The sequence below is a fragment of the Hippocampus comes genome, unplaced genomic scaffold (assembly GCF_001891065.2).
Source record: "Hippocampus comes isolate QL1 unplaced genomic scaffold, H_comes_QL1_v1.1 scaffold412, whole genome shotgun sequence".
NCBI classification, from domain to species: Eukaryota; Metazoa; Chordata; class Actinopteri; order Syngnathiformes; family Syngnathidae; genus Hippocampus; species Hippocampus comes.
The window spans coordinates 133,820-143,151 of NW_017805343.1; the positions used below are offsets into that span (position 1 = coordinate 133,820).

Genomic DNA, 9,332 nt, shown 5'->3' on the forward strand with positions numbered 1-9,332 from the left:
ATATAAATAACTATTTTAAAAGTGATTTCACCAAAATGTCAGTATAATAAGCCTCTGAATGTATTTTTTTTAAAAATAACTTTGTGACAATACTCACCATTAATGTGAATGGTTTTCCGTTCCTCATGATTGCTAAAAATCGAGCAAAACTGTCGGAATGAAAGTCATCTTGCCAGGTCCATACGCGAAGTTACTGCTGGCTAGCTTGCACCCTGCTCAGTAGCATGAACGCTTCCTAAAAAAACCTGTTCCCCAGCAACGGGCAACGTCGGCCAGTGTCATCCAATTAAAATTGCTCCTGCCGCGAACTGCAGCCCTGAACATCGATGGATGGATGAAACAAGCGAGAATATTTTGTTTCATCTGCGAGACAAATACAGTCATCAAAAGAGCCATATATGGCTCGCGAGCCATGGGTTCCCGACCCCTGGTCTAGGAGATCTCTTCTGATGTAATGTTTAGAGTTGGAGCTGGTGTATCGTGATCGAAATTGAAGAGCATGGGAGGCATTGCTTGGTTGAGAACTTCCCTAAAGTGTTCCACCCATCTTGCTTCTTGCTCCTCATCGCTTAGGAGTGTCCTGCCATCCTTGCTCCTGATTGGCACGGTAGAGCTACTCCTGGAGTTGGTTAGCTCCCGCATGATCTTGTATAGGGTCGTTGTGTTGTTCTTCTCTGCTGCTTCCTGTGCTTCTCTTGCTTTCTCCTCTAGCCACTGTCTTTTGTCCTTCCTGCAACTCTTCTTCACTGGCCTGTCCAAGCACCTGTACTCTTCATCTTCCATCCTCCAGCTCTGCAGCCTCCTCTTTTGCTCTCATTTTATCTTGGCCACCTTCCTTTCATCAATCAACTTCCAGGTGTTGTCTGTTATCCATCTCTCTTTGTTGGTACCCCTCTTTCTGCCTACAACTGTTTCTACAGTTTCAGCGATGTCACAAGAGAACATACTCCACTGTTCCTCAATGGTTGCAAGGTGTTGTGGTACCTTGAGCTTCTTACTCAACTCCTCACAGAAGCTTTCTGAGATGTTGTTATTCTTTAGCTTGTCCACAGCGTAAGGTCTCTTGGGCTGCACCTTTTTCACCTTCTTCAGCTTCAGCTTGATTTTACTCACCACAAGGAAGTGGTCTGAACCCACATCTGCACCTCTGTGGGAGCGAATGTCTAGCAATGACGAGCGCCACCTTGTGTTGGCACAGATGTAGTCCAGTTTGTTCCGGGTCCCGCCACCAGGTGAAACCCAGGTCATTTTGTGGATCCGCTTGTGCTCAAAAAAGGTGTTGCCAAGGCTGAGGCCATTGGTACTTGCTAGCATCAACAGTCTCTCCCTGTTGTCGTTCGTGGAACATGCAGACCCATGTGATCCAACTGTGGCGATAAGGCCTCTTCTGTCACTATCCAGTTTTCCGTTGAAGTCTCCAATCAGCATCTTGATGTCATAACTGGGGATCTCCTCAAGCACGGTCTGGAGCAGGTTGTAGTCTTTATCTTATCTATATATGTCTTTATCTTCCTCTGAGTCAACTTCGGTTGGGGCATAGACTTGCACGATGGTTACTTTGGCATATCTGGTGTAGAGCCTTGCTGTGATAATCCGTTCATTCACCGGCTTCCATCTAACCAATGCTTGTGCACTGCTGGAGAGAATGATGCCGACCCCATGGGAATGGTGGTCTTGCTTCAGAAAAAACAGAAAAGTTGCTCCATCAACCATGAGGCGCCCCTGCCCCATACACCTCATTTCACTAATGCCTAAGATGTCTTGACAATAGTCCCTCATATTCTTCAGCACCTGGTCCATGCGACAAGACTGGAACATTGTGCGCACATTCCAGGTGCCTACTCTGGTGTTGGTCTTGGTTCTGAAAATCGCGGTCATCAGGGGTCTGGCTTCCTGCTGCATTTCACCCGGCCCCGTCATGGATTCATCCAAAGATGTGCCGTCTCTTCTTCGCTGTGATTTACCGGAATGGCTTCCTCTCGTCGTTTCTGTAACAGGTTTTTGTTTTACAGGGTGAGGTTGTTAACCTCACGCCCAACCCCCAACATGGAGGACCAGTTGGATGCAGTTTTACGTCATACCCAGGACATGAGTGATAATAAATATGAAAGATTATAAACTATTGGATTGATGTTGATTTGATTCCTATTCAAGGTGTTATAATACAACGTTCAATGCTAAAAACGCTTCTAATAATGATATAACACTTTAATTGTTAAAATAAGCTTTTTTCACATTTTCACCGAGTGGTGTGCCGCAGGATTTTTTCAATGAAAGAAATGTGCCTTGGCTTGTAAAATATTTAAAAAAACACTGCCACAATGGATGGCTGAAGCCACCACAGAGTCATAGAACTCTAATTGCCCCACGGGGATAAATAAAGTTTTCTGAATAGAAGGTCTTAAGGAGTGACCCCTGAACCCCAAAAGACATCAGTTTTCTGAGTCGGAAGAACCTTCCTGATATGAGCCTCCATGTTGGTAGACCGGCCTAGTTTATTTTTGAGAACACGCAGGTACTTGTAGGAGGTCACCCTCTTTATGTCCGTACCCTGGATATTCATCAGTGCAGGTGAGGACTGCACTGATAAACAACCACCTCCCTATGGTCATACCGTGAAAAACAGGGGTGCCCAACCAGTCAATCGTGATTCACTGGTAGCCCGTGAACTGGTCCCAAGGGAACGCCCTCCACTGAAACACAAAACTAAATCAGAACCAGTAACCCCCCAGCTCCCTCTATCAACAGACGCCGCCTGGTGCATCGTCGTCAGTCCACAACCCGTCAACAGTACCAGGCTGAGCACACCGTCTGAGGAGGTTGAACGGCTGATGAGCGGTAGTTGAAGGTTCCTCGCTGGGGTAGGTCATGAGCCCCCCCAGAAACCCCGGGAGCTCATGCTCCAAAGAAAGAATGCTGGTGTTAGAACTAGAGTCGGCTTGTCATGATCTGACCCGGGAGGAGCTGGAAGGTTTTCCCTTAATTGGACAGTGGACTCAAGTTTGTCCTTACATGTTCTCCTCTCTTTATATCTCTCATGTGTTTCCTTTTTTTTTTTGCTGTTTGTTCTGTCCACATTTGTCTCCGTAGTCCTTCCTGACCTTTTCTTTGTCTTGGCTTTTCTTAGAAGATGATGCGGGATAGTCGAGATCTGGAGCGCACCCAACCTCAGCTGAATTGAAACAACGTGCATTGCAGAACATATTTCAATTTACTAGGATCGGTTTGTCCCAAGCGATGTCTGGGTTGTGTAATTTTAGCCATGGTCACCCTAACACTTTGGGAGCCACTTAAGATGGCATGATAAAGAACCTCCTCTGATCTACAGCCCATTTACTTCTTTGAGCTTTTCAATTGGACAACTTAACATTCCCACAACACAGGGATCAACAAAACAGTCATCGGCACTGGAATCAATGAGACACATAACCTTGTTCTTGTTGTAGTCACTGGCTTGGCTCAATTCTGAGTGTGCCGTACTCACATAGTTCCTCTGGCCTGGAACTTATGGGCATGGTGCCCGACTTACAGTTTCCCAGTTGAGTTGACTGGCGGGGTTGGCGTGATGGTCTTGTCAGGCATGTGGACAGTCTGTGACCCAGCTGGCCACAGTAGAAGCAGGCCCTTGACTGCAAATCCTTGGGGTGCAGCCGACTTCCACCTAGTTGCATAGGTTCCTTCGTCAGCGTAGCAAGTCCTGCGGTTGGTCAACGTTCTTAGTTCATGGGGTCAGTGTCCTCATCGAGAGATCTCCAACCGCCGGTGTTTAGTGTCTCTGAAGTCGCTCGGGTGTGCTCCAGGTGGCGTTTCCGGTACCCTCCCTCATGCGGTTGTCCAATCGTATGGCCACTGTAATGAGGTCCTCCAAGTTTGTGGTGTCGTCATGTACGAGCAAATAATCTTTAACGGAGATACTTGGCCCACGGCGAAGTTATCAAACCTGCTCTCAATGGCCAGGATGCAAAACCACATGGAAAAGTAAGCCACTGACTGCCTACCCTGCACACATTCCTGCTCTCCGGTCTCTCTATCTTGGACTAGTTTATGAAACACGCAGTGAAATTCAGCAATAAAATCTGGAAATGAGGACTGGAGTGCCATTCGCATGTTGCTCACTGCCATAGCCCAACTGGCAGCCTGGCCAGACATCCATCCATCCATCCATCTTCTACTGCATATCCGGAGTCGGGTCGCTGGGGCAATAGCTTAAGCAGGGAAGCCCAGAGGTCCCTCTCCCCAGCCACTTGTTCCAGCTCTTCCCAGGGAATCCCAAGGCGTTCCCAGGCCAGCTGGGAGACACAGTCTCTCCAGCATGTCCTGAGTCGTCCCCGGGGCCCCCTGCTGGCGGGACATGCCCGGAACACCTCACGAGGGAGGCGTCCAGGAGGCATCCGAATCTGATGCCCGAGCCACCTCATCTGGCTCCTCTCGACGTGAAGGAGAAGAGGCTCAACTTTGAGCCCCTTTGACCGAGCTTCTCACCTTATCTGTAAGGGAGAGCCTGGACACCCTGTGGAGGACACTCATTTCGGCCGCTTGTATCTGGGATCTCGTTCCTTCGGTCACGTGACCATAGGTGAGGGTTGCAACGTAGATCGACCGGTAAATTGAGAGCTTCGCCTTTTGGCTCAGTTCCGTCTTTACCATGACAGGCCAATACAAAGTCCGCATCACAGCAGATGCTGCACTGATCCACCTGTCGATCTCCCGCTCCCTGCTGCCCTCAGTCATGTACAAGACCCCAAGATACTTAAACTACACCTGACCAGGCAAAAGACTCAAAATAAAAGCAACCTTGGAACTATCCTGTGAATATATGGAAGGTTGATGTTAAAAAATCAGGGTACAGTGCTGAATAACTTGATCCAGTGTTTCTTAACCTTGTTAGAAGTACCAAACGCAACCGGTTCACATGCAGATTCACCGAACCCTTAGTGAAAAATAAAAATATGATTCAAGAAGTGTTCCTTCAGGTTTGCCGGTGCGAGACAAGAGTTGCTCAACTTGGCATGGCAAATCAAGCAGATAGGACGCTGAGTACCATCAAGTTCCGTGATGCATGTGAATCAATGTTGTACATATTCGTCCGACCACTTTCTTTTTTTGCTCGACGTGGCATATGTTAAAACATTAAAAAATAAATAAGCACACGACATACTATCATGACAGTCAGACGTTGATGACTGAGCAAACTAAATTTCCTGCAGCACTAATTGGACAAGCAATGTAATGTGATCATCTGCAGCTAGTGATAGCCAAGCGTGTGTATCATAACTAAATGACATGTTGAGTCGAGTGTGTCTTAAACTGCATGGCAGAGTCTCCGTCGAACTCCTGAGACTGATTCACCAAACCCATGGGGTTCGATCAAACCCAGGTTAAGAACCATTGAGTTGATCACAGTTTTTGGGTTATCTGTCATAACGTCAGCTGGGTTCCAGGGGAACGACTGAGGGTGGATACATCCCGACGGCAGTTGTTCGGGGACCCGAGAGCGACGCCCCTCGGATACCCAAATGCTCGACCCGAGTCCCTAAATCCTCAAACCACTGGGCCAGCAAGATGACTGCGTTACAGCGCTCGGCAAGAGCGTTTTTCTGCTGTCCCACCAGTCATCTTTGGCTGGCCAAAACTTTCAGAATCGTATCCAAGTCTACGGGATCTATGGTCAAATTATTCTGTCAGGTTACGGTTTTACCCAGAAAGAATAGGATCCCACAAAGTAGACAAAGATAAAGAAATAACAAGAGACTTATCAAAAAACGCGATGCCGACAATGTACAACAAAAGCCACTGCAAACAGAGAGCCGGAAAAAAAACTCCAAACAAACAAAAAAACACTTGCAACCGGCAAAGAGGATAAATCTCAAAGGTGTCTTTCTTGAAGCTGTTACCAGTGAAGAGGCAACAGCTCCCATTCCCTTTAAACAAGGTCTCCAGCCATGAGTAGAGATTTGTGCATTAGTATTGGTGACAAGTAGTTTTCGTACATTGACATTTATTATTATTATTATTATTATTATTATTATTATTATTATTATTATTATTATTATCGTTTACCTTTGTGCTGGTCGCTGAAGTAGCTGAAATAAGCCGGGCATGGTATTGTGACCACTTCTCCCACACTGGCCAAGGGCCAACAGGCGACAATGTCCCACATGCCTTGGCAACCTAGCACACAGACAAAACAAATATAAATCAATCACACAATAATGAATAACACACAAACATATCGCCACAATATGAACATCAATTGTCAAATAAAAAACGGCTAAACTTAGCTACCACTGCAAATATTGCCCTCACAAGGTTTTTCCATTTCAATCATTACAACAACAACTTTATGGAGGCTTTTATCTTAGACGAGACCTTCGTTTTCAGTAAATTGTAGCACACTACTGGAAATCACAGAAATATTGATCCAAAGAGAAGAGTATGACTGAATACAAGCAGGCTTGCACTAACCATGGCAACAAAACAACTACTGAGACTTTGGTGTCTGCAGGAGTCCTTGAAAGACAATATAAATTGCTCCATTCTGAATTGTGTCCTTTTAAAACGCAGCTATCACGTCATGTTAGCATTCATATCCATATGTCTACTACGAGTGAATTTATTCAGTGAAGAGGCCTTCACCCGCCACTTATCTGACCTTGATTTGTACACATCGTTGATCTGTTTCCAAGAAATGAAGTGCCGTCTGAGGTTACCTCTCCGACGTGCTAAGTGTATGGTTTTTGAGTGAAAACATACTTGCACGGCCCTGCACTTATGCAACACGTTATAAATAGATGCTGTCACAGCATATCTGCAATGATATAGCACCTGATGTATTTTTCTCTCTGTGATGAGACCGATATTGATTGGACTGTGTGTATGGTATTTTATTGTAAAAACTAAAACCCACAATAGTTTGGCAACCCCTGCACTATCTAAGGCTGGTAGCCCAAAATGAGTCCACTTTTATTGTGCCGCAAATTGCCAGGGACAATTTTGAATGTTCCATTAACCTATGGTGCATGTTTTTGGAATGTGGGAGGAAACCAGAGTACCCGGAGAAAACACACGCAGGCGTGGGGAGAACATGCAAATTTCATCTGTGCTGTATGTTGCACATACATCACATTTGACAATAAAGTTGTACTTGATACTTGATACTTGATAGAAAGCCGGGATCGAACCCACGACCTCTGCACTGTGAGGTCAATGCTTTAACCAGTTAAACACCGTGCTGCTTGCTGGAGTTAACAATTAGTTTATCATGACCTTATGACACTAGTGCCTACACTCAAGATCATATGAACCAGTAAGTAATTACTGGCAGGAGATTAAAAAAATAAAATAAAAATTCCGATGTGCGTGGGTCACTTCGGTTCTCCACCAATCACGAGTCACACACTCAGACACAGGGTTATTGCTTCCGAGTTAGGAGTTGAGGATAGGGGTTAGGATTTTAAAATGAGGTTTTAGGGATTTATGATTAGGGTTAGACGCTAAATTAGGGTTTTGGGATTATAATTTAGGGCAAGGTTGGGGTTTGTGGAAAATGGTTTGGGGCTGGGGTTAGGAGGAGAATTAAGGCTCATGTTTTGGGTTGAGCACTAGGATTTAAGGTTAGGATTTCAGGTTAGTGATTGTTTTTATATTTTTAGAGGTTGAAGTGGATAAGAGTAGGAATGTGCATGTGAATTTTGGTTTTAGTTTTCAGCGCCTTCCCGGGAATTGAGGATCACAGAAAAAAATAGTCTGTGAGTCTTTGTTTGAAAAGACCAGCATCTCAACGTTGTACCTGCTCTCCTTTTCATTTTGTCAAGAAAGAGCATGTTGCCCGTATACGCGCATGGAACTTTATGCTAATGTGTTTGCTGCTTGCATTGCGACAAGCCACCCGATATAATATTGGGTGCCAGGCACCACAAGAATATCAGATAATGTTTTCGAGTTGGAGACACCACACTTTTATTAGTATTAGTCAAACTCTATGAAACCTGTTTGTCATTAAACTATACTGCGCGCCTATGGAGAGGAAGACGTTACGGTCATATAAGCCTAAATATTCGGGGCCTTCTTCTAATCTTTGCAGATAATGGTACCACTAAATATTAGCATGTTTTGCATTTGCAGCGCAAAATAGTTATTCATATAGTCAGAAGCCAAGGACATTTTCACATTTTATCACAACGTTATGGTACAATAGCAGCAGCTGCAGCTCCAGCCGAAGGTATGATGTTCCTAAAAAAATCTGTGTCTGTTAAAATTAAGAAATAATCTAAAATTTGTTTTTTTCTTTTGTAATAATAATAATAATAATAATAATAATAATAATAATTCATGTTTGTTTGGATTTAAAGGAGCGACTTAGAGGTGTTTTGGAATTGGTAAAGTGGAGTGCCATCATCTTCCCAAAATGAGAAATTTCCCTGAAGCTGCAATTCATGGAAAGGGTTGGAAATGGTGTGAATTTAATTATAATAGCTTCATCTTGTGGGGGCAGAGCCAGCTTGCCACTAGTCAAGACAGATCAGGTTTCACATTGGTTAGACCGCAAGATTATTGCTTTCATGGTTTTTGCTTACATTATCACAACATACTGTTTCAGCCAAAATGTTTCAGTGACAGACGTTTTTTGGACCAAAACTGAATATGCACTTTGGACATTCCTAGTTTTTGCTTCACAGACCTGATGTGACATTGCTAGATGTGCTGTTCTCGCAGCGCTCCCTCTCCAACTCGATCTCATTCACAATATCACACATCTGCAGAGACAACACCTGTGGGAGAGAAGAGCATATAGTTAAAGCAGGGATGCAGTAGGCTCCTGCAACTTGATGCAGCAAAAGGGGTGACTTCAGGTCTGAGGTGTTTTACCCAGTGACTCATAAAAAAGTAAATTAATAAATGTGTTGTAGCTCCTCTTAAGTGAAATTGATAGGCCCAAGGTGGGGTGCAGCATCCCAGCGCTCCGAAGTGGCTGGATGGAATGTCTGCTCCACCATTGAAAAAATGAGGCGATAGTAAGTAATTCGGTGAAGTCACTGTGATTCAAAATTTCAATCTCAGTTGCATGATTTAGCAACTAGCCAATCAAAAGGCACACAATTCACACTGAAAAAAAAAATCATAAAGGAAAACAAGTTTCGGGGTTTTAAACAAAAGGAACCCAGCTGCTTTATAAGTGTTTATTCTCAGCCACGTCCTCTCTCAGTAGCAACCCACATTTTCCTTGACTGACAATTTCCTTGACTGACAATTGATCTTTTATAGTATAATATATATATTTCTGCTTGGCTCTCGACGAAGGCGGACGCTTTTTTGCCCTGCTCCTGCTCCTT

General features: G+C 44.5%; 1 protein-coding gene across 1 annotated transcript in view; it reads right to left on the reverse strand.

Moving 5' to 3' along the window:
- vipr1b (vasoactive intestinal peptide receptor 1b) overlaps nucleotides 1-9,332 on the reverse strand; it is a 69,502-nt gene that overhangs the window by 27,079 nt on the left and 33,091 nt on the right. Inside the window, exons 2-3 of the mRNA XM_019871855.1 lie at nucleotides 8,681-8,771; nucleotides 6,061-6,171 (exon numbers count right to left, since the gene is read on the reverse strand). Coding sequence (XP_019727414.1) covers nucleotides 6,061-6,171; nucleotides 8,681-8,771 — 202 coding nt within the window. The remainder of the gene's footprint in view (nucleotides 1-6,060; nucleotides 6,172-8,680; nucleotides 8,772-9,332) is intronic.